The 22,893-nt window shown below is 56.6% G+C and overlaps 3 protein-coding genes across 8 annotated transcripts in view; 2 read left to right on the top strand and 1 right to left on the bottom strand.

The window, feature by feature from the left end:
- The window catches only part of MED12 (mediator complex subunit 12), a 34,793-nt gene extending 27,596 nt beyond the window's left edge, over positions 1-7,197 (bottom strand). The window contains exons 1-7 of one of the 2 annotated variants that reach the window (XM_027721896.2): positions 7,043-7,197; positions 6,642-6,746; positions 5,660-5,851; positions 3,727-3,886; positions 2,242-2,417; positions 1,854-1,964; positions 1,037-1,291 (exon numbers count right to left, since the gene is read on the bottom strand). In XM_027721896.2, coding sequence (XP_027577697.1) covers positions 1,037-1,291; positions 1,854-1,964; positions 2,242-2,417; positions 3,727-3,886; positions 5,660-5,851; positions 6,642-6,746; positions 7,043-7,141 — 1,098 coding nt within the window. In that variant the 5' untranslated portion in view covers positions 7,142-7,197. The remainder of the gene's footprint in view (positions 1-1,036; positions 1,292-1,853; positions 1,965-2,241; positions 2,418-3,726; positions 3,887-5,659; positions 5,852-6,641; positions 6,747-7,042) is intronic. The other variant, XM_027721897.2, reaches the window with a different exon arrangement.
- Positions 7,198-7,559: 362 nt separating this feature from the next.
- IL2RG (interleukin 2 receptor subunit gamma) lies at positions 7,560-12,686 on the top strand. Of its 2 annotated transcripts, none has more exons than XM_027721847.2 (8): positions 7,560-8,347; positions 9,974-10,064; positions 10,290-10,471; positions 10,568-10,710; positions 10,816-10,978; positions 11,397-11,493; positions 11,567-11,651; positions 11,753-12,686. In XM_027721847.2, the coding sequence occupies exons 1-8, from the start codon at positions 8,263-8,265 to the stop codon at positions 11,954-11,956; spliced, it is 1,050 nt and encodes a 349-aa protein (XP_027577648.1). In that variant the 5' UTR covers positions 7,560-8,262; the 3' UTR covers positions 11,957-12,686. The 2 variants fall into 2 exon arrangements, with proteins under 2 accessions (XP_027577648.1, XP_027577646.1); XM_027721845.2 differs by lacking the exon at positions 7,560-8,347 and adding an exon at positions 8,392-9,059.
- A 1,075-nt stretch (positions 12,687-13,761) lies between these two features.
- Positions 13,762-21,122, top strand: LOC113988359 (sestrin-3-like). Of its 4 annotated transcripts, none has more exons than XM_027721844.2 (9): positions 13,762-13,903; positions 16,572-16,775; positions 16,978-17,160; positions 17,280-17,516; positions 17,600-17,711; positions 17,936-18,054; positions 18,476-18,666; positions 18,966-19,110; positions 19,679-21,122. In XM_027721844.2, exons 1-9 carry the CDS (start codon positions 13,838-13,840, stop codon positions 19,766-19,768), a joined length of 1,347 nt encoding a protein of 448 aa, XP_027577645.1. In that variant the 5' UTR covers positions 13,762-13,837; the 3' UTR covers positions 19,769-21,122. The 4 variants fall into 4 exon arrangements, with proteins under 4 accessions (XP_027577645.1, XP_027577644.1, XP_039234102.1 ...); XM_027721843.2 differs by having other exon boundaries at positions 17,918-18,054; XM_039378168.1 differs by lacking the exon at positions 13,762-13,903 and adding an exon at positions 13,932-14,627.
- Positions 21,123-22,893: the final 1,771 nt, after the last annotated feature.

Below are 22,893 nucleotides of genomic sequence, written 5' to 3'. Positions count from 1 at the left end.
GTTATTTATAAACCCACACTGCTCTCTAATCCTTGCAGAAAAATCCTTACTTCTAGCCAACCGTACTATAGGAATTTTCTTTCTACCCTGTTTGAGAGTTGGCTGGCTGCTTCTTGATCCTGTCAGGGCTCCTTCATCTCAAGTTTCTCTCTTGAGCAGCAGGTTCCCAAGCTTTGTGCTCTCTTCCTCTCCAACTCCTGCTCCATCCTGCACTCTCTGGGACCTCCTCTGCTTTAACGAGCTTCTTTTCTCCCCTGGAAGAAACCAACTCCACTCCTTCTGCATGGACCCACCTGACCTAGTCACTCTCCTCTTGAAGGAGAAAAACACAATCATGAATGAATACACACACTGAACAGAACTCATCTATCTCTTTCTGACACAAGGACAGTAAGGACTGAATCCCACAGCGTCACAAAAGCACCTGCCCTTCAAAAACCTATCAATAAGGCTTTGGCAACCTTGCCTTTTCATTGCAATGTAAGGTTTAATCAATCTCGAGTATAAAGATTATGAATTAAGAGTAGTTCCTTTTCACAGCCTGCTGCTACTCCTAAACCATTAAATTCTTCCATGAAGTGGGAGGGGTTTTTTTTTGGTGTGTGCTGATTGTTTGGTTGTGGGGTTTTTTTTTGTTCTGTGGGAACTTTTTTTCTGACGAGGAGACGTTTGCTTTTAAGAGCTGACAAAATTACAAAGCACTTTCATTTCTGGCATCATTTCCTTTCCTAAATGACAACCTGCTATTGACATACTCAAGATGAAATAAGCCTCTTTCTCATCCCTTCTTTTGTAAAGCCTTCCAGCCATGAGAGGCACCTGTGAGTAGAGCAAAAGGCTCTATTCCAACCCATTTTTCTTATGCAAGTCAGTCAAGGGCACTGCTACAGCACTGATGTCTGGCACAAAAGCTCTTTAAACACATCAGCCACGACAATCATGGAAGCTGCTGACTCAGACTGTAATGATTTTTCTGTGATGGCACACAATGTAAATTGTCCCTGTTGACCCCACAATCACCATTACTTAAACCTACCTGCAGGATGCAGCTGAGCCCATACACCACTGGCCGGTGCTGGGGGCACAGCAGCAGGTCGCTGAAAGGGCTGGGAGGAGGATTCCCTGCAGCTGGCTGAGGGGTGGGAGTTGCAGGAAGCGCATTCCCTGTCTGGGCAGACAGGATGTGTGGTGGGTGCCCACCAGCACCATCCAGCTGCATAGCCAGCCTGCGGGTGCAGAAGTAGGCCAGACGTCTGGACAGGTAGGCAGACTGCACAAACTCCCCCGAGTACTGCAGGGAACACGGGGAGAGGGGAAAACAGCCTTGTCACAAGCAGTACAGGAGAAACTCTCGACCTTCCCAAAGTACTGCACTGTGTGGCACTGCCTCTTCAAGGCAGTGCCTTTTTACAGAGCTCCTTAGCATCATGGATCACCCACTGGCTACTAAGCATCAGAAAAAACCTTGAAATGCTCTATGGCAATGACTTCATGTATAAAAATGTACCCACACCCAGCCTTCCCAGGGCTTCAAAGGTTTGCCCAGAATCTGTTGCCAAAGAAACAAAGAAAAGCACCTTCCATGTACTGGTGCATGAGTACAACTATCACAGCTGTGACATGGGGGCAGGGATTACCAAATCCAGTGCAGGGAATCAGGGTAAAGGAGAGAAAAAACAGAAGACAACAGGACTAAAAAGATATCCTTGCATGAGCTAAGAAGGATGCTCACAGGGACACTCCCTGGTGTTCTTGGTGCAAAATAGCTCATCATCCCCTTAGGCAAACGGAAGGGGATCGACAACAGCAGAAGTCAGCACTCTTCTAAAGCAAGTTGGGCTCATATTTCTCACCCTCAGCAGCAAAGGTAGGAGCATTTTCAGAAATTCATCCTCTCCTGACCGTATCTTCTCAAAACACTCAAGGACCCACGTCAGGAATTCATGCCGGTCCAGCATTCCATCCTGCACACGGATAAAAGCAGAGCACATGAACACAAGTTGAAGTAACACTCACTAAGGTAAGGCAGAACAGCAGCAGCTTGCTTTCCAACAGTGGACAAAACTCTGCAAGTTCACACAGTTCTGTAGTACCCCTGTTCTAATATTGAGCTCAAAACTGCATTTAGTCCTAATGGTCTATTCACAGAAAGAGAATATTCTGCAGAAATAAATCACCTGACATCCACTCCCGAGCCCTCCCCTGCTACACACACACCCAGCAGCCCCCCAGGTCCCTCACCTGGAACATGAACATAGCCAGTTTCTCGTTGTAGTCCCACTGCTTCAAAGCCTGTTCCACCTCTTGGGGCATTGGTCCTGATGGTGAACCACAGCCTTGCCCAGGGAGCTGTCTGTAGAACTCTGCAATTTTCTGCAGCTGCTCTGACAGGTATTTGGTGATGATCTGTGTCCATTCTGAAGAGGAAACAAACAGGTTACCAGTGAGCACCGTGGTAAACAGGGGCAGGAAAGAATCAGGTGGTGCACAGGTGGAAACCCAAAAATGTTCCTGTTGTTTGAAACGGACAGAAAGGCAAAGAAAGAAAAATGAGGGCCACAATATTAGCTTTGTTTGTGCCATGGAGGTGTGAGGGAGGAAGAGACATCCACAGAAACAGAGAACAAGGGGAAAACTTCTGAGTCTGTGGGGCAGGGTTACTTTGTACTGGAAAAGTTGGGAAGAAAGATTCCTCAACTGCAGTTGTTGAGAATCAGCAGGCAGAGAGAAAAGACTTTCTAGCAGAGAGCAGTGTTAGGCCAGTCTAGCTCAGCATCCTCAACAATCTGACAGACAGCAGAAACACTGGAAACACTTCAAGTCTGAACTTGTTCTTAGTCTCTTCCAGCTATCAGTGTAAAGTCACAATCAACAGTTTTTAAAAAAGAATTGTTTTTACCAAAACTTAAGTGTGTAAGAGACAAAGTCAATTAAAGTGAAAGCATAATTACACTCCTCTGGGACAATGCAGATGGAAAAACAGGGCAAAATATGCAAGAACATGAAACAAACAACACTTAGAGTGTCAGCAGTAGGGACATAACCCAAAGGAACAGGAAAGCAAATGGAATAAATATGTGTAACAAATCAATCAACCTCCAGACACAGAGTTAATAAGCCTGTGTAATTTTTATACCAGAGATAAATAAGAAGGCATAGGGGGGGAAAAAAAGTAATCCATGGACTTTGGTTGCTAATACTGATTTTCAAAGGTGTGTGATCAGGTTGTGTAGTCCCAGCCATAGAAACCAGAACACAGTCAGGGGAGATCTCCTAGACTGCAGCAATCTGGAGCAGGCCAGGATGTAAAGGATGCTCGATCCAGTAATGCTTAATGAAATTGGAAACACAGACAGGGAGTAACAGACCAAAATTCTCTGGGAAACCTACTCACTTGGAAAGTAGCTAATCAGTTGTTTCTGAATTGTAACATTTACAGTCTTTGTAAGGTAAGAAAAAAATAGGTTATACTGCAAAGGAGCTCAGAATTTAACTGGGAGAAAGCAGAGGCAGGTTCTCAGGAAGTGTTTGTGGCTGCTAAGACTTATTTTTCAACAGTGTACCCTCACAGGTGGGCCTGTTTCAGTTATGCACATAAGCACACAAGGACTTATCAGCAGGAAACAAGTTTATATGGATTTTCAGGCTACCTCTTCCTAATCAAGAGCAGGCTGAGAAGGAAACACCTGTGATGGACAAAACCAGTGCTTCACACAAACTGCTTACCAATGAAGGGATCAATGACATGACGCTTTTTCACCTTGGTTTCCGTGATGGCAGCATAATAGGCACAAGTCATTTTGATAAGCCATGCTGCTCTCATTACTGGAACGGTGTATTTTGCCAAATAACCAAAGACTTCTTCCTTCTTGCTAAAGATGGGCACCTATAACAGGATGGAGAGGGAGAAATGAGCCAAGGACTTGGATGGGAACTATTCCAAAGCAGCTACATCTGCTGCAGGTGCTGCAAGCTGCGAAAAAGGTAAAAAGGTAAGAGGCTACTGTGTTGCTCTGTATCTCAAAAAGCCTACTGCAAAAATTCACCTCTGGTCAGAAGGCACCAGTACCAGAGCTGCGTTTCAGTATAAAGAAAAGCAAAACAAATTGAAAGAAGAGAGAAAACATAATTACATGACTGTAAATCCATTCCCTGAATGCTGCAAACATCTTGGAGGCCATCCTCCAGACAGCATCTAAACAACTACAAAAGATACAGACTAAGGACTGAGTCAGAAACAGAGTATCTGCTGTACAGACTGAAGACAGGACTCTTCACTTTGTAAACAAAGCACAGTGGTTATAAAAGTTTTGTAATATCATGAATACCCCACAGGAGACTGTGAGAAACAGAGAATTGAGTAACATAGTAGGAAGGAATTCATTAATCCAAGATTCAAAATTCAAGATCCAACACAGGAGGATACCGGTGAAATCATCAGAGTGCAGATCTATAAACCAGGAAGCAACAACACATCACAGGAAAAAGTACAGCTGTGGGGCTCAGTTCCACACAATACTCTGGAGAGCACACATAAGGAATGAAACAAATTCCCAAAGAATAGGCCCATTGGTAGATACCTTTAAGTCCCTGAACTACTGACAATTCAATTATTTACCTGCTATGCTTCTCGCGTTCTTCCCAATTACTCTGATTCCTCCAAGACATAAAGGCACAGACTACTTGGCTACTGACAGTCGCTGCCTTCCCATCTAAATCCACAGCAACTGATGGAGCCCATTGCAGAAAAACTGGGGAAAGCCTTGAAAGGTTCAAGCTTTCACAATGACCTCAGGAAACTGGCAGCAAACAGCCAAAGAAAGACACAAGGACTAAGTTCATAAAGAGACAGATTGCAGGAAAGTCTGATTACTTTATTTCCTCTCAAGAATGACTCAGGACCTCAAGGAACAGACAAATTCCATCTTCTAAACTATGTGCTCCACTACCATTTCACAACTGGGAGTTCTGTTTTTCCACAAGGCGTACCAGATTCCCAAGTTCCTTGTTTATGTGCCTCCCCTGAGAGAGAGCTCTCTCCCCTGGCTGTTGGGCCTGATAAAATGCAGGGAGACCCTTTTTTCATACTCTACAGAATTCAAGGCTACAAGGGAAATATCTACCCCTAGAGCCCAGGGCACAGAAATGCTGTAGCCTGGCTGAGACCTGGTTTTAAGCTGAGGAGAGGATATGTGCTATCACTCGCACATATCCTCTCCTCAGCTTAAAACCAGAAACAAATCACTGCAACAGAAGTCTGGGAAGTCACTTAGCTGATTATTTTCAGTAGTTCTCACTATGGTTTTTGACAACCTGAGAAACCCTCCACAACAGAAATGTCCTAATCTAAACAACAGAGCAAAGGCAACAGTGGCAGCTCTTCCAAAACACGTCTGAACCTTAAAATAAATCAGTCATGTCCTATAAGCCAAAAGGCAAAGCTGGACACACCTCCAAACAACAGACAAGGGACCAGTTCTCTGAGTGGGGATGACTACAGTCAGGGCTCTACAAATCCTGGATCCACTCTTCAAGCTGAAAACTACACGAGATGTACAGATAAGAAACTTCTCCAAACAGTAAAAACCTTCAGAAACACTTCAGAAACAAGCCCAAATTAAATTCTCTGCCCTGCCAGGACACCTCTCCTGTAGCATACCTTCTTAGCAAGATGAGTGAGGGGCTTAGTTCCAGCCAGGTCTGTGAACCAGTTGTTTATGGCACTCTGAGAACGTGCTGTCACCAGCCAAAAGTTATCCTTCTGGTTCACCTGGGGTTTCCGCCTCCCTGTGTCAGGCAGTGTGTTGCACCGCAGCTTTTCTGCAATAATACTGCTGAAATTCGAGCTGATCTGGAAGAGAAAAAAAGGATTAATTACATTTCACGACTCAAAGATCTGTTTTCTGTGTGCTTAAAAATCTTATTTATCACTCCTACCAGAAGTATCGACTTTTGAAACACAAAAAAACTGCCAGTAAATTCCTTTGCTATGCTTGCAGAGATGAATGCTTCCAGACAACTCATACAATAACCAAGCAGGGACTGGAGATGGACACAGCACTTCATAAATACCTATCAAACCAGACAGAAGGCGCTTCTCAGACAGAAGTCAGCCAAGAAAAACAAATATCCTGTGCTCATTGATTGCCTTCCAACCCAGGTCATTACTAGTCCTTCTGTTGGGGAGGCCAGGAAGTCAACATCTTGATTTCAGAGACTGGAAAAATGGAGTTGAAGCCCGTTATGTAACTCCCCTGTTTGAACTGCCAGATGTTTCAAGAAATCTTACTTCTCTTTTACCGTGAACACGATGTAACCAAACCAGTAAGAACTTTCCCTCTCCTGGGATCGTAGCCTTCTGCTTTAACTGCAGAGTATGGGGAGTCCCAGATGCTGGTTTTACTGAGACTGCAGATACAGACCTGCTCCTAAGATGTACAGGGTAAGGTAGGAACTCTCTTGCAGAGGTGGGAGACAGTTCTAAAAGAATGCAGAACTTGGACTGCAAAGAAAGAGAGGGTCAGGTCCTAAAACTACTCATTCTAAAGGAAAAGGTCTCCTGGCTCTCGGCACAGAGAAGGGAATAAGACCCAGGGCTGTCCAGGATCCCGCAGCCCACCCTGCTAAAGGCCCCGTCTCACCTTCGCCGGGTTGAAATTGACATTTTTGGCACTGCCGTGCTCGTCCCCGGAGACCGCCGGCTGGTTATTGAAGCCTTGCTTGACATTCAGCGCAGTCAGCTCATCCTGCGGGGGGGAAGGACGGTCAGCGGGGCCCACCGCCGCCGCCTCCGTCCCCAGAGCGGGGCCGAGCGAGGCCAGGCTCGGCTGCTCCCCCGGCCCCCGCCGCCCTGCCCCGCCCCTCCCAGGGCAGTGCGGGACACCGGGACAGCGGCCCCCCCGGCCCGCCCAGCGCCCCCCATCCCGCGGGCCCGGCGGGACGGGCCCCGCTCCCGACCCCCGCCCTGCCGCCCCGCCGCCTCCCCAGGTCCGGTCGCAGCGCGGCGGTCCCGCACCCTGCGTCCCCCCCAAGGCTCCCTCACCTCCTTCTGCTTGGGGTCCTGCGGGTACACGTCGGGCGGGCCGAGGCGCGGGCGCTTGAGCGGGCGGTGCTCGTAGCTGAGGACGCCGAAGGCCGCCATGGCCGGGCGGGGGCGGCCGGGCCACAACAAGGGCCGCCGGGGCCGCCCGCGCCTGCGCGCTGCGCGCTGCGCCGGGCACGGCGGGGACCGACGGCACGGCCCGAGAGCCGCCGAAGATGCGCTGAGGGAGGACGGGCAGTCCCGAGCGCCGCCGGAGAGGCACGAGTGCTGACGGAGAGACCCGAGTGACGCCGGAGAGACCCGAAGCTGGGCCGAGAGAGAACGGACAGTCCCGAGTGTCACCGGAGAGACCCGAGTGTCGCCGAGGCCGGGCCGAGTAAACACGAAAAGGTCCGAGCGCAGACGGAGAGACCCGAAGCGAAGCCGAGAGAACGGAGATTTCCGAGCGCTGCCGGAGAGGCCCGAAGCCGGACTCGGGGTCGACGGAGAGTCCCGAGCGGTGCCGGAAAGTGCCGAAGAAGGACGAGGCGGCCCGAAGGGCCCGTGACCAACAACACCCCCCACCTTCCACGGCGGCCCCGACACCGGGACAACCCCGGCCACAGACACCCCCCTGCGGCCACCGCTGCATCGTCCCCGGCCCCCGGGACACCGGCGGTGCTGTCACACACACACAGCCCCGCCGGGACTGCCCCGATGCCGCCCGGTTCCCAGGAAGCCGGCCGGGCTGCAGATTGGGGTCCCCACAGCTGTCCCGCTCTTGGGGACAGCCCCGTGGGGTGATCCCTGTGGCAAGGCGGAGCGAGCCACGGGGACATGGCAGGAGGAAACGGGAATCCCAGAGGAATGGGCTGTCTGGTTCCAGTGGGATCTGTGGGATCCCACTGGGGTGAGCCATGAGGTCCCAAAGGGATGGGCCATGGGGTTGCAGTGGGATCTGTGGGATCCCACTGGGGTGAGCCATGGGGTCCCAGTGGGATGAGCTGTGGGGTCCCACTGGGGTGAGCCGTGGGGTCCCAGTGGTATGAGCCGTGGGGTCCAAGTGGGATGAGCCATGGGCCCCCCCTGGGGTGAGCTGTGGTCCCCATCAGAGTGGCCCTGGAGCAGCACATGGGGTGGGCCCCTCGGTGCAGGCGGTGCGTGGGGCAGGAAGCAGGGGCGGAAGCCACAGCCCTGCACGGGGCTGTTCGCATGCGCCCCATGGCCAGCCCCACCCCACCATGGCAGCTCTTGCCACCTTCCTGGTGCCTGTCCTCCTCCTCTGTGGGCCGGACCCCTGCCCTGCTGCTGCCCACAGCCAGCCAGGTAAGGGGGCACTTGGGCCCATGGGGAGGTGGGAGGCCGCAGATCCCCACTGTGGGTGGGGATGGAGCCAGTGATGGCGGGCGAGGAGGGCAGGATGTGGGGCTGTGTGGGCTGGCGCGCTGTTGGGGGGTGCGCCAGAGACCCTGTGACCCCCCAGTGTGCCCCAGGACCCCCGGCACCTACATGGCCCCTTGCAAAGGGGCTGCCAGGAGAGACAGGCTGTGCCAGGGAGCCCCATTGGGTGTCCTTGCTCCCACCCCAGCGATGGAGCGTTGCTGACACCACCAGCCCCATGGCTACTAGTCCTGCAGCGCTCCTGGCCCCATTACTCTACTGGCAGGCCCATGCTATCCATGGGTGCTGGCCAGGCTGGCGGCCTAGTGGATCTGCCCTTTCCATCCTGGTCACATCAGCAGTGCTGTGCACAGGAAGGAGATGCACAGGAAGGGAGACAGCAGCTTCTCTTTCCACCTGGCACCCTCATCCCAGCCATTGTTTTCTGGGAAAAAATCCACCTCTTGGCTGGCTGTCAGCAAAACAACAGCTTTCTGTGGAAACACAGCCCCTCTGTATCCCTGGACCTCCTGGGCTGCTGGGAAGGTGTCCTTCATGTGTGGAAACAGCCAGAGCGCAGCCCGTTTGCTGCATTGTGTTACACTACAGCTCAGAAAAGCCTGGCTCTGGCTTTTTCCTGCTCCTGCAGTTCTGGCTGGTGAGTTTGGACCTTGAGTGGGACCAGGTGTCCCATTGCCTGGTTTTTAGGGGAAAACCTCTCATTTTCTGTGAGTCTGCAGGACAGCTCTCAGCTGCCAGCAGCTGGGCTGGCACTTGAGAGAGCTCTGTGAGGTGTCTCAGTCCATCAGAGCAGCTCATCCCACAGCGAGATGTGCTTCTGAGCACCAGAGCAGACTGTGGTGTCATAACTGATGGGACCAGCACTGCTGCTGTGGCCCTGCAGCCTCCTGCCAGCCCAGGATGTGGCTACGTGGGTAAGAACCAGGCCTGGCACAGTGCAGCAGAAGGAGGGGGCAGAGGAGCCAGCATGAGTTTCCTGCAGAGATGGAGACTCAGAGGCTCAGCCTGTGGTGGAGGGGCTGTGGTGGGAAGCAGCCCAGCACAGCCTTGATCACCCAGACACAGAGACACATGAGCACCTGCAAGCACCCAAAAGGGTAACAGTGAGATGAATTTAGCCAGGATGGAGACACCAGGCATAAATACTGAAAAAAACCCCACCCTGATTTTCTCATGGGACAAACAAAATGGATTGGCAGAGAGGGATTTGTATCCTGCCCCACACCGAGGAGCTGCAAACAGCAGCTGTGGGGTGACTAAGGGGAGTAGATGGAGGACTCAGGGTGAAACACCACATCCACAGCATGAAAAGCCAACAGCACAGATGTGGGAGAGACAGCAGTCCTTTAGAGGAAGATGTGGGGCTGCTGGCAGCCCAGGCGTCACCAACACAGCTATGCCAGAAAGAGATGGGCTTGTTTGGCTAAGATGGAGAAAGGCTCATAGGGATATTGCAGGGACCTTGGCATGTGGCGTGTCTCCCCGGTGCACCCTTGGGCCCCGGCACAGCCTCCCACCACCACGATGCCCAGCAGTGTCTGTCATTTGCAGAGGTGAAGTGTGTCCTTTTCAACGAGGAGTACATGAACTGCACGTGGGGGAGCAGAGAGACACTCAAGGCCAACTACTCCCTCTACTACTGGTAGGTGTTCCTGCTCCACAGCCTGGTGTCCAGCGGTGGGTCCCCGTGCAGGGGGGCTACTGCCAGCATCGCTGGTCCCATCAGGCTGTTCCTCCTCCACAAGCCCAGGGTGGGGCAGGCTCTGTCTCCAGGGCAAGCAGGATGGGATGTGCTGGGGAGAGGGGTCCCCAGGAGGGCTGGGGCATGTGAGGCCTTGGGGAGCCCCGGTAACTCCCTGTGGCACAGGTACAGGAACACATCCAACAAGGTGGAGTGCAAGCATTACTGGCAGGACCAGGACATCAGAGTCGGCTGCTACTTCAACCAGAACGAGATCATCCAGTTCCAGCCTTTCCACGTCCTTCTCAAAGCCAGCATGGGCGGCAGCACCCTGGAGATCAGCAAGCGCATGGAGCTGCAGGACCTGGGTACAGATTGGTCCCCCAGGGCTGACCCATCAGGTCCCAGCTGGCAGCAGGGCCATGGGGCCATGGGGCCAGCACTCACCAGGCATTCACCTGCAGTGAAACCAGATGCGCCCGTCAACCTGACCATCCACAACATGAGCAACAACCAGCTGCAGCTGACCTGGGCCACCACATACCCCAAAGCCAAGTGCCTGGAGCACGCTGTGAAGTACAAGAGCAACAAGGACACCGACTGGATGGTGAGAGCCCCTGGGCACAGCACCCTTGTGGCTGTGCCTAGGGAGGAGCTGTGCACCAGCCTCCATGGCAGTCCCAGCCCACAGCCATGGCTCATGTCTCTGCAGGAGATCTCGGTGAATGGAGATGTCTTCTCCTTACCCAGCGTGGACTACAAGAAGTTCTACACCTTCTATGTGCGCAGCAAGGTCAACAAATACTGCGGCAGGACCCAGCTCTGGAGCGAGTGGAGCGTTCCCGTGGTCTGGGGCAGCAACTCCACCAGCAAGGGTAGGTCCTGGGGACTGTAGTGGGATGGGATGGGATGGACTGGAGCATGGCAGGGCTCAGCAGGTGAGGGATGGCCAAGCAAGTAGAGAGCTGGCCTGAGGTGGCAGCTGTAGGGGCAAGACCCGTCTGGGCACCTGGAGTGCAGGCAGCAGCATCAGCCTCTGCTGCTTTGTACTTCTGGAAGCCAAACACACCCCAGCAGTGGGACCTGCTGACTTTTGCCAGGGGTTTCTTAGCACTGGAGGGCTGCCCTGGCACTGCTGGGCCAGGACAGGGTCACCAGCCAGTTTTGGTGGTAGCGTGGCAGGGCTTGGAGATGGGCCCCTTCTCCATCCTCTGCTCCCAGAACAATGCCATGGCCACCCACTGCCATGGCCATGTACTGTCTGGGCATCAGTGTCACCTTGGTTCTTTCCAGGCACAGTCCACTGGCTCTGGATCCACACGGTCTTGATCCCCATTGCCTCCTGCCTGATCTTGCTGGTCCTTGTCATCCTGCTGGTGCGCATGGAAAGGTGAGTGTGGGGAGCTGGTGGGGGAGACAGCAGCACTGGGGCTCTTCCCCTCTGACAAACCTCTCCCACACAGGGTATGGGTCATCCTAATGCCCCGAATTCCCAACCCCAGCAAGAATTTTGATGAGCTCTTCATCACCCACAATGGCAACTTCCAGGTAAGGCAGATGCAGACGGCCCTGCCCTGGGCTCGCCCTGCACCGCGGGGTTGGGGCTGGGCTGGGTGGTGGCTCCTCTCACTCTGCTCTGCTCCCTGCAGGAATGGGCTGGAGTCCCCAAGGATGTTGTGGAGAGCTTCAAGCCCAACTACAGCGAGAACATCTGCTATGTGAGTGAGCTGCCACCCAAGGACAGCTACGAGCCCCTCTGGGAGAGCAGCAACCCCCCACCATCTGTGATGCCTTCGGCCTCACCTGCCCCCGGCGAGCATAGCCCCTACAAGAACAGCTATGGGAGAGTGTGACACGCTCCTGCACCCCCCACGCTGCACAGCTTTGCTGCCCAAACCTCACTGCTCTGCAGGCCCTGCTCCCTGCTCCTGCCATGCCTCCCCCAGCTGCCCCTGGTTTTGCTTCCTGCCATGGCCACACTCAGCCCCCCATGACACAGGGGCTGCACTGCACTGCAGGTGCTGGGGGAGCACGGTGTGCTGGGTGCCCTGGGGGCTGCACTGGGGGCACTGGTGGTGCACTGGTGCCCACAAGCACACCCAGAGACGTGTCCTGGCAAGCAGGCAGGGGCCACTGGCAAACTAATGGGGACATGGGGGATGAGGAGTGCCAGGGAGACCAAGAGTGGAAAAATAATGGAAGACACCTGAAGAGTATTGTAAACATGTTCAAGTGACTTGCATCTGGGTGTAGAAAAACATATATACCATACTCTTAGATGTTTAGCCTTGTGTGTTTGGCAAGTAGAACTTCTGTGTTTAGATAACACAGGCTTGTGATAGACTTAGTGGCACCTTATTTAACATGCTTGAGATTCCTGCCCTGCTATGGGAAAGATCAGATCACAGTGGTAAACCAGGACTGCACAAATCCTTGATAAACAGGCAAAAACAGCAGGTTCAGTGATTCTCCAGCACAGGCCAAGCTCCACAGTACCTGCATCCCTGCTTGTCTGCCTCTGCCCAGGTGCTGCTTGGGGGATCCTCCAGTCCTCGAGATAATGAAAATAAATTTCCTCTTTGCCTTTCATCCGTGGTTTTGTGGTTGTTCCTGTGTCCTGCCTCTACCAGCTCAGACCGCAAGCCACTGTGTTACCCTGGGGCCCTGGGCAAGCCTGGCAGTTCCCCCAAGGCCTCGCTGCTCCTTGCCTGCTCCCCAGGTTTCCCATGGCATTAAAGCTCTGGCCACCAGGGCCTTGTCCGGGCTTGTCCAGGCTTGTCACACAGGGTCTGGGGGAAGCACCAGTGGAGCCCCACCTCCTGAACACCTCTGGCCTTGCACACGTTGTGACGCAGGAGCCAGCCCCACCATCCCAGCCCCACTGTCCCAGGCTGGCATCAATCATCATCAAGCATGCAGATGAGTCCCCTCCTGGCTGTCCCACGGTGCTCCCTGCACACGGGGTGATGTGCTGTGGCCTCCCTGTGCAGTGGGCTCGGCTCTGGGCTCTGCAGCCACTGCCAGGGCCACCTGCTGCCCTCAGCCACGGCTGCTGTCCCTGCAGGAGACCAGAGCTTTCTGGCCAACACCGACTGCAGCGTCCTGCAACTGCTCTTACAGAATCACAGAATCAATCAGGTTGGAAAAGACCTCTGAGATCATTGAGTCCAACCTACGACTGACCACCACCACATCAACTGAGACCACGGCACCAAGTGCAAGTAAGACATCCAGCCTTTTTTTAAACACCTCCAGGGATGGTGACTCCACCACCTCCCTGGGCAGCTCATTTCAATGCCTGACCACCCTTTCTGTGAAGAATTTCCTCCTGATGTCCAACCTAAACCTCCCGTGGTGCAGCTTAAGACTATGTCCAGCCGTTCTGTCGCTGGTTGCCCGGGAGAAGAGCCCAACGCCGCACCTGGCTACAACCTCCTGTCAGGGAGTTGTAGAGAGCGATGAGCTCTCCAGGCTGGCCCCCCCTCAGGCTCTGCTCAGCAGCGCTGGTCCCCAGCGCCGTTCCCGATCCCGATCCCGATCCCGGCCCGCTGGGGGCGTGTCCGGCGCTGACAGCGGCACTGCCCGGCCCCGCCCACGCGGCGCGGCGGAGGCCGCCCCCTGGCGGCGGCGATTGGCGCAGGCGGGCCCGCCCCCCGTGCCCGCCGCGGAGCCGGCGCTGCCCCGGCACTGCCACCGGCACCGGCACCGCGGGCACGGCACGGCACGGGCTCACCATGATCGTGTGTCCCCAGAGCGTGGAGCACCCCCGAGGAAGCCGATGCCAGCGGCTGCCGGGGCAGGTAGGACCCGCCCCGCCGCGCCACCGCCACCGGCAGCCCGTACCGGAGCACCGGGCTTCGCCCTGCTGGCCGCCACCGGCCCGGCACGGCTGCGGCACCGACAGGCCGGGACATTCCCCCTGCCCGCTGGCGGTGCGCGGGGCCGGTAGGGTGAGGCTGCGCTCTCACGGTGCCGCGGCCGGCGAGTTGGTGCCGGTGCCGGTGCCGGTCGCGGTGCCGGTGCTGGTGCGGCGGCTCCGTCCCCGTCCCCTTTGTGCGGGATGCGGGAGGCGCCGTGGCTCCATCACTGCCAATCAAACTTGTTTTTCTCTCTCCGCCTGCACTGCCCGCGCCGCCCGCCGGGGGCGCTGCCGCCGCCGCCGCCCGCACAATGGGCCGCGGGTACCGGCCCCGGGCGCCGCCGGGGGAGCCCCTGCCGCGGGCACTTCGCCCGTCCCCTCGAAACCCGGGCCGGAGGGGCTGGGCGAGAGGTGCCGCCGCGGCAGCATCTCCAGAGAATGCCACCGGCGGGGCCACCGGTACCGGCGGAGCCACGGTCTCTCCTGGCGGAGGGATGGAGCCCCGGCGGGGATGCCCCTCTCTGCGCATCCCGGTGCTGCCCGGGCTCGCTCCCGGCCGGCCGGGCTCCTCCAGACTCCTGCCGCCTTTTTGTGCTCACGGCTGCCGAGCGGGAGCACCGGGGCACCGCTCCCCCGGCAGCACCGCCGGGTGGGGAGGGGGCGAGGTTGGTGGTGGGTACGGGGTCGAGGTGCCTGTTGGGGTTCAGGGGGCTTGGACACAGGAAAGCCTCCCCGGGGAGGGAGGCGATGTTCCCACCGCCCAGGGGTGCGAGTGGGTGCAGGGGAGGAGGAGGACTATGGCCGAGGAAGGTGAGCAAAGTGGCACTGGGAGCAATGCGAGAGGCTGGGGAGACAGGAGTGCGGGAATGTGGCAGGTGGTCCCGGTAGGAGACACCCTGGGCTGAGCTGGTACCTTTGGGAGTGGGCAGGAGAGAGGCCGAGGTCGGAGCTTGCCCTGCACCTTCCTTCATCCTCTCCTTCCAAGCCGTGTCTGCCTAGCTGCTCTCTCCACCACCACCACCTGGACAAGCAGAGTGAGGAGAGCTGGCAGCACCAAAGGCTGAGCCATGGGCTGGTTGAATGGCTCCTTGCTATGGACCACCTTTCCCCAGTGGGAGTGGAAGGGCCCCCAGCTCCTCTGCCCACGAGGAGGAGAAGACCAGTGGCTGTAACCCCATGGTTGTCCTCATGGCAGCTCCTTTCCCCAGGTAGAGGGACTTTTCAGGGGGCTTTCACATGTCACTTCTGGCTTGTACCTTCCCCTATGGAACAGAGAAGCTGGTGCTCCTCATTTCTTTCCATTTTAATTTGACTTTTGGGGTTTTTTGGACCTCTTTGGCCAGAGGAAGTTGATGTTCCAAATGTCATCGAGTTAATCTCTTGACATCTGAGCCATGGTATGTTCATCAGAAGTGCAGGATGGCGGAAAATAGCCAGAGCTGCTTCCTGCACTGCCTCTGTGGGTGCAACTGCTCTGTGCTGCCACAAAGCTCATCACTGCTCTGCCTCCCCCTCACCCCGGGGTGCTCTGCCACACACCCCATGGCTTTGGTGGTTTGCAGAAGTGCTCCTGGTTTTCTGCTATGCCACTGTGGTTGCCGTGCCCCAGTCACCATCCTTTGGGGGACTGCGCCGGAGAGGCAGGTGGGAGGAACATGACGGTGGGATCAGCAGGGCCAGAATTTCCCAGGGGAGATTTCAGTTCAAGCCTGGGAGAGGAGACGCATCCTCTGCATCCCAGGGTGCTGCCTGGGCTCCCCCAGGTGAGCAGGGGCTCTGAGTTTCTGTGTGACAGGGGTTAGCACCTGCTGCACCCACAGCTCAGGGTGGGCAGGCGGCAGGTGCAGACCCTGCTGTCGGGTGGGAATTGTGGCAACACGGTCGTTGGGGCACAGCAGCCGCCCGGACACCTTTTCAACATCCCTGCCCTCGGCTCCCATCACCCTCTTGGGAGGGACTGGGGTGGGCACTGCTGGGGGTGTCTGGGCCCCCCATGCCGAGTGGCCCATTTGTGTTCTCACCAGTGGGCACACCTGGTGACAGTTGCACTGTGTCCTGCGGGACCGCTCCCACACGTGCTCCTTGGACAACACGTGGGGAGCTCCTCTGTGTGCTCCTGACCACATGGAAGGTGCCAGGACAATCACTTGCCTCTTGACTTGCCAGGGCAGGAGCCTCAGAGCCCCTCTGCTGTCTCCACAGCTCTTCCCCATCTTGCTGCTGGGCAGGAGGGCTCAGTGCTGGCAGTGTAGGGGCCTGGTGGTAAGGCTGACAGGCTGCTCCATTCTGGAATGTCTTTCCATGTCATGTTTCCCCTGCTCCAGCCCCGCATCACTGCAAGGAAACATCATTCCTAGTTGGTCCTTTGCTTCAGCTCACCGTGCAGTGCCTTCTCCCAGGCAGAGGCCAACCTGTGTGTCTTGTGACCTGTCCTCCTGCTAGCAGTGCCTGTGCTGAGCAGTGCTCTGCCTGGCTCCAGGAGTGTCCTTCTGGGAGCACCAAGCCAGGAGAGGGGATTTCTGCCCCTTGCAGAGCCTGGGCTTGGCTGGGATGGGCTGCTGCAGCAGGGGCTGCTCTGAAGAGGGCCAAGCAGAGCGTGTTTCCTGCAGGTAGTGAAGATGTCCGGCAGCGACCCTGAGTGCCCCCAGTTCCTCTTCGTGAAGGTGCTGGCGAGCCGGGGGCGGCTGGAGGCAGTGACCCAGCAGATGGGCTACCACCCACAGTACCTGGACAGCTTCCTCAAGATGCAGCACTACCTGATGCACATGGATGGCCCCCTGCCCTTTGACTGCCGGCACTACATCGCCATCATGGTGAGCCCCACTGGGAGCTGCCGGAGGGGACAGGGGCTCTGCTCAGCCCTGTGGGGCTCCCCTCTCCCTCCAGCAGACAGCCTGTGTCAGAGGCTTCTCATCAGAGGCCAAAATCGTGGTGTCCTGGAGGTTGGGTGAGAGGTGGGCATGGGGTGCCGGGGTGCCTGTGTGGTGCAGGGATGCTGATGTGCTGCTCTTGCAGGCGGCTGCCCGGCACCAGTGCCGGTACCTGGTGAACCTGCATGTGCTGCAGTTCCTGAGGGCAGGGGGTGACCCCCAGTGGCTGCGCGGCCTCGAATTCATCCCCCCCAAACTCCGCAACCTCAACGAGATCAACAAGATCCTGGCACACCGGCCCTGGCTCATCACCAAGGAGCACATTGAGGTACTGGGGGAGGGCTGTCAGCCAGGGACCAGGGCAGCAGTGGGGGACAGCAGTGTCCCCAGAGGCTGCCAGCACCCTGCCCACCTGCCTGTGGCACACTGCTGGTCTGTGTTCTGCAGAAGCTGCTGAAGATCAGCGAGTGGAGCTGGTCACTGGCAGAGCTGGTGCACGCCGTCGTCCTCCTGGCGCACTGCCACGCGCTCGCCAGCTTTGTCTTCGGCTGTGGCTGTGAGCAGGACGAGGGGCTGGGGGGCCGAGGCTCCCTGAAGCCCCTGTCACTCGGGAACCAGTGCTTCTGCGAAGCCACCGCCGGCAACAGCTGCAGCCAGGAGCTGCTGCGCATCAACCGCAAGCGGGTGAGCCCCCGAGGGTGGGTGTGCTGGGGAGGGGGAGGTGCAGCCACGACTGCTGCCCTCACCCCCAGCCTGTGTCTGTGCAGTCCCTGGACTCCTGCATGGAGCTGGATTCCCTCCGGGAGCGCATGCAGCGGATCCATGTGGAGGCCGAGGGCAGGGAGGAGATGAGGCTGCTGCAGCTGGAGCGAGAGGAAGGTGAGGGGCAGGGAGCGGAGGTGGGTGTGCAGGGTGGGAGTTTGTTTGGCACACCTGGGTATTGCTCCCTCATGCCTTACATTTTCCATGATGTATGGTTCGTAGAGGGGCTCACGGGATGCACATGGGGCACAGCAAGGGCTGGCTTTTGATGCCTGCTGTGGCTGGGAACAGGGCAGCTGAGCACTGCTCTGACCCGTTTGCAGGGCTCTCCCTTCTCGCAGATCCTGATGGAGAAGTCACTGGTGCCACCAACCTCGCATGCTACATGCAGGACCCTGACTTTGGATACCAGGATTTTGCCCGGCGCGATGAGGATCAGACGCAGGTATTCAGAGTCCAGGTAAGGCTCCTGCTCTCTCGCTGGGCAGCAGCCCAAGCTGCTGCCTCTCTGCTCCTCGTGGCAGTAAATGGTGGCAGGGATGCCCATGCAGCCTGGATCTGGCACAGCTGCTTTTGCAAAATGGCTGAGTGGAAAAGCCCAGCTCTGAGAGGGGACCTGCCCCACTGGCGTTGGGAAGAGGGGAGGTGACCCATGATTTCTGTTCCCAAGGGCTGATGATTTCTTTGCATGGCCCTCACAGTGGCAAGGGTCAAAATCATTCAAAAGCTGTCTGATAAGGGATGTTATGGTTTGTGGCAGAGGTGCCCCCCAAGCAAACTTACTGAATTCTGCTGCGTCCTGAGGTCTCCAGCCCTTGTTCTTGGAAACATGCTCCAAGCTCCTTTTTGCAATTGCAAAAGCCTCTTGCTGTGCTCAACAGGATTATTCCTGGGAAGACCATGGCTTCTCACTGGTCAACCGGCTCTACTCTGACATTGGGCATCTCCTGGATGAGAAGTTCAGGATGGTGGATGGTCTGCAAAGCAGTGCCATGGCCAAGCGGCAGGGCTGTGAGCCCTCTGTTTTCAAGCGGGGCATCTGGAACTACATCCACTGCATGTTTGGCATTAGGTAGGGAAACCAACCTCATGGTCCAGGGGAGGAAACTGAGGTGACCTAGATGGGAGGAGGGTAGGGGACTCAGGCTGTCTTGCAGATGAGCGTGGAAAAGGGACAGAGGTGAATGGCCTGCCTGGATGTTGGGACAGGCAGGGAAGAGATGCTCAGCTTCTCTGGCCAGGGCAGGGAGCTTTGGGGACAGGGTTTCAGTGCCTGGTGGCCATTGCCATGTGTCCCCCTGCCCCATGGCTGTGCCCCAGGCAGACCACAGGCGAGGTGCTGGCCGTGACTCGCCCCTGTGCTCCCCGCAGGTACGATGATTATGACTATGCAGAAGTGAATCAGCTCCTGGAGCGAATGCTCAAAGTTTACATTAAAACTGTAACCTGCTACCCAGAGAAGACAAACTCAGAAATGTTTGACAGGTTCTGGAAGCAGTTCAAGCACAGTGAAAAGGTGGGATGGCTGGCCCCTGGCTCTGAGTGGCTGCGGTGGGGCTGGGAGCGGGTAGGGGCTGCAGACTGGGGTGCTTTGGGGGGTGTTTGGGAGATCTCTGAGCCACCAAACCAGTCTGAGGCAGGTGGGGGGGGAGTGGAAATTGTGGAAATTGGCTGTTTATGAGGAGTTGGGCTTAGCATGGCATGGGGCTGCGCAGTGTGACGAGCACAGGGGCCACCAGCAGCACAGGGATCTCCAAAGTCAGTAGCCCATCAGTGGGTGCCTCCAGGCAAGCCCTCCTTCGAGCTGTAACTCACAGGAGCGGCTGCTGTGGTCGTTGGGGACTGTGCTGGTGCCAGCCTGCCATGCTGCTGCCAAGTATGCAGGGGACTCCCTGACATGTTGCCGTGGGAAGCAGCCACAGCCTGCAGGACTGGGAGGAGGGGGAAAGGGGAGCTGCCTGAGCTGGAAAAATGGGTGGCATTTTGTGCCATGCCAAAAGACTCGCTCGCCCAGGTGAGCGGTTGCTTGTGCCGCTGCCCACAGCGCACTGCAGCTGCCCGAGCCTCTCCTGTTTCTCCTGTAGGTCCACGTGAACCTGCTCATCCTGGAGGCCCGGATGCAGGCAGAGCTGCTGTATGCATTGCAGGCCATCACCCAGTACATGATCTCCTAGACAGCGGGGGCTGCGCTGCGGCAGGGCCAGGCAGCGTCCTCGCTCCCTGAACTCCTGCGGGACCCGTCACGCTGGGACCGACGGCGAGGGATTTCTCAATTTAGTTTACTTGACTGTCTTGTTCCTTTTTGTTGGTTTTCCCCCCCTGCCTTGTGGGGCTCACTGAGTGGCCCCGTTACGTGCAATTACCAAACTGTGAGGCAAGTCCGCGCTGCTGAGATGCTGGAGACTTGAACGTGTCCAAGGAGGACTGCCAAAAACATGGGAGAGGGAAGCAATAGGGGACTGGGGCCAAATTAGAGGGATGCTCTCCCACGAGCAGAAGCTCCTTGCCTGGGTGCTGTGGGAGCCTGGGTGCCACAGGGAGGGCAGAGAGGAAAGCTGGCTTCCTTCCCTGTGCTGCAGTGGCTGCCCTGCTTGCAAAGCCACCCTTGGGCACTTGTCCTCACTGGGGTGATGTCTCTCACTTGGGAACAGCATGGGCAGCGTGCGGGTGTGTTGCAATGTCCTGAGTTGCGTGGTTAGGCAGCAAGAAATGCTGGCTCCCAGCAAGGGCCCCTCTCCAGCCCAGGACAGCAATGGGATGCATTTGCTGCCTGCACGTAATATCCTTTAGGTCCATGTGCCAAACCCCTCTGGGATGAACAAGAGATGACCCAAGGCAAACTCCAAACTGTGAAGCTCTTGCTGGCAGAGTGTCCTAATGCTTTGCCTTCTCCAACAGCAGGGTGAGAAGGTCTCTGACAGTGTTCAGGCACTGGGGATTTCTGCAGGGGACTTTGGGCAGTCCTAAGCCCCTCCTCTGCCTCCCATCAGCACAGAGGCAGGAACAGGGAAGGCTTCCTGAGTTAATGAGGTTTGTATCTTCTTAACACCATGAGAGGGCTGAGGTCCTGTGCCCAGTCACTTGCTGCTTAAGAGCATGGTGGAGGAGCCTGTGGTCACAGCACAGGTAAGCTTCAGGAAGCTTCTCCTTGATCCTGGGCTGGGAGGGACTCCCTGGGCTGCTCCCATTTGAACAGAGGCCGCCTGTCCACCAGCCCTGCCCTCTGCCTGGGGGGCAGAAGCTGCACCATCGCTCCCCTTGTGTCCCTGGGCTGCTCCCTGGCCATGCCACAGCCCCTGGCTGAGGAAGTATGAGGGATCCAGTGCAGGCTCTGGAGAGCAGCCACAAAAGGGGGATGAAGCCACCCGTTGTAAGTGGGAGCCTGAAGCAAGGGCAGCTGCCGAGTCAGCCAGCGCACGCTGCTTCAGTCGGCCTGTTTACTGCGTAAATGTACGGGGAGAAAACCTTGTGTATGGAAGCTACAGAAAAAGCCTATTTTTGCTATAAATATATTATGTTTGACATGGATGCCTGCTTTATTTCTGCCAGATGTTGGGAAGGGGATTCAACCTTGCATGGCTGCTCTGAAGGCAGGACAGCAGTGCCTGGCTGAACGCAGCCCTGAGATGGCCCAAGCTCCAGGAAGCCCAACATTCTCAGGCATGTTGGGGTCCTGTGCTGACAGCTCTGGTCCACGGCAAGCAGCTGTCACTGAGGCTGGACCTGTCCTGTACAGGTCAGCTCTGTCCTCTTGTGCTCAGCTGAGCAACTGCTGCAGTGTTGTTTGATAGGAAAAGAGGAAGGTTTTCAAGGGGCTGCAGTGCTCCAGCAAGGATGAGCGTACCAGAGGAAGGAGCTGGCTGGCACCAGGGGAGCAAGGCCAAAAACCAGGACCAACCCTTTCCTGAGCCATGCTGCAGGTGCCCCCCTGCACTGGGGCTGGGCCAGCTTGTACTGGGCCAAACTGGTGCCTGGGCAATAAAATGCCATGACAACTGGTGCTGGGCAGTACCAGCTGAGTCAGTACTGGTGCTGGGACAGTGGCACCAGTGCAAGGATAACTGGTTCTGGGACAGCTGCCACCAGGCTTGGCTAGACAGTGCTGGGACTGGCACTGCTGTACTATCATTCAACCCCAGTGAGGGCTGGGCAGGGATCAGGGGGCTGACTGAACTGCTTGCTGTCAGGTGTAGCAGTGGTTAACCACAGCAGCCTAGCTGCCTGCCAGCTGGTTTGCCAGCCTCTCCCCTGTCCCTGCAAAAGCAGCTCTGTCCCCTGCAGGGCTGGGATGAGCCACAGCAGCCAGTTCTCCACAGGGCTCACTGCTCCCTGTCACAAGGCAGTGACAACACAGTGCTGGCTGGGGGTGCAGGGCTGCCTGTCCCAGCCAGTGTGGAACTGGCTCCCTTTTGCCCCATCCCCCTACACTTGCACAAAGGGTTGGCCATGCAGGAGCTGGGGCAGCTGCAGCTCGCTCTGGCTTGCAGACAAGCACCAGTCACACCAACAAGATGAAGGGCTCCTTGGGCTGTCAACCCTGACCAGAAATGAGCAGAGCTGCTGGCAAGGCCAAGGAAGGCTGCCAGCCTCAGGCAGTCACACGTGGCACGCCACGAGTCTGGCAACTTCAACGCTTGGGCCCCTATCCTGGTGCCCCCTGTGCCCTTTGACTGGGATACTCCTCTCTATGGCTCTGTGGCTGGAAGGAGGAGAACATGAGGTACATCACCTCTGCAGGAACCCTCCAGGATGTCCTGCACACCCATGTGGGAGCCAGGCCACTGCAACTGTACCTTGAATTACTGAGGGGAGGTTGTAGGCACATGTCCAAAGCAGTCACTGAGCTTCTTGCAAAGCTTCTGTAGCAGAAAGTGCTGGCAGGTGCAGCCAGGACTGCTTTTGTAAGAGCTGAGCCATTCCCAAGTTGCACAGTGAGAGGAATGGTGTGTCCTAGCCCACAGAGAACACCAAGTCACACTGCAGCAATGGTACTGCCACAGGTCCTACAACCCACCCATGACAAATCAGGCCCACGGCTGCTGATCTTACCTCAGCTGGGAAGGGGAAAACAATACCACATATGAGCTGAGGATGGCTCTGGAGCAGGCAGTGTGCACCCACCAAACCCCCATTCCCCAGCCTGCCTTCCTCACACCCCAGCTCCTCCACCACAAAGGACACATGACATAGGGCAGAAGTCCCTTTCACACATGGTCCCATCCCTGGTGGCACAGAGGTGTCCATCAACCAGCAGGCATTTGGGGCAGAGCAGGATTCTGGCCAGAAACTAAACCGAGCA

The sequence above is a fragment of the Pipra filicauda genome, unplaced genomic scaffold (genome assembly GCF_003945595.2).
Source record: "Pipra filicauda isolate LSUMZ 115617 unplaced genomic scaffold, ASM394559v2 scaffold9_size5747161_pilon, whole genome shotgun sequence".
Classification (NCBI taxonomy): domain Eukaryota; kingdom Metazoa; phylum Chordata; class Aves; order Passeriformes; family Pipridae; genus Pipra; species Pipra filicauda.
This window is presented reverse-complemented; position numbering and strand designations above follow the sequence as displayed.

Coding starts and splice junctions, on each gene's coding strand:
- IL2RG (XM_027721845.2), top strand. CDS start 8,783: ATGCACAGGAAGGGAGACAGCAGCTTCTCTTTCCACCTGGCACCCTCA. Junction 10,065..10,289: donor AACTACTCCCTCTACTACTG/GTAGGTGTTCCT, acceptor CCTGTGGCACAG/GTACAGGAACACATCCAACA. Junction 10,711..10,815: donor ACAAGGACACCGACTGGATG/GTGAGAGCCCCT, acceptor ATGTCTCTGCAG/GAGATCTCGGTGAATGGAGA.
- LOC113988359 (XM_039378167.1), top strand. CDS start 14,274: ATGGGCCGCGGGTACCGGCCCCGGGCGCCGCCGGGGGAGCCCCTGCCG. Junction 17,517..17,599: donor TGCGCATCAACCGCAAGCGG/GTGAGCCCCCGA, acceptor GTGTCTGTGCAG/TCCCTGGACTCCTGCATGGA. Junction 18,667..18,965: donor CACTGCATGTTTGGCATTAG/GTAGGGAAACCA, acceptor TGCTCCCCGCAG/GTACGATGATTATGACTATG.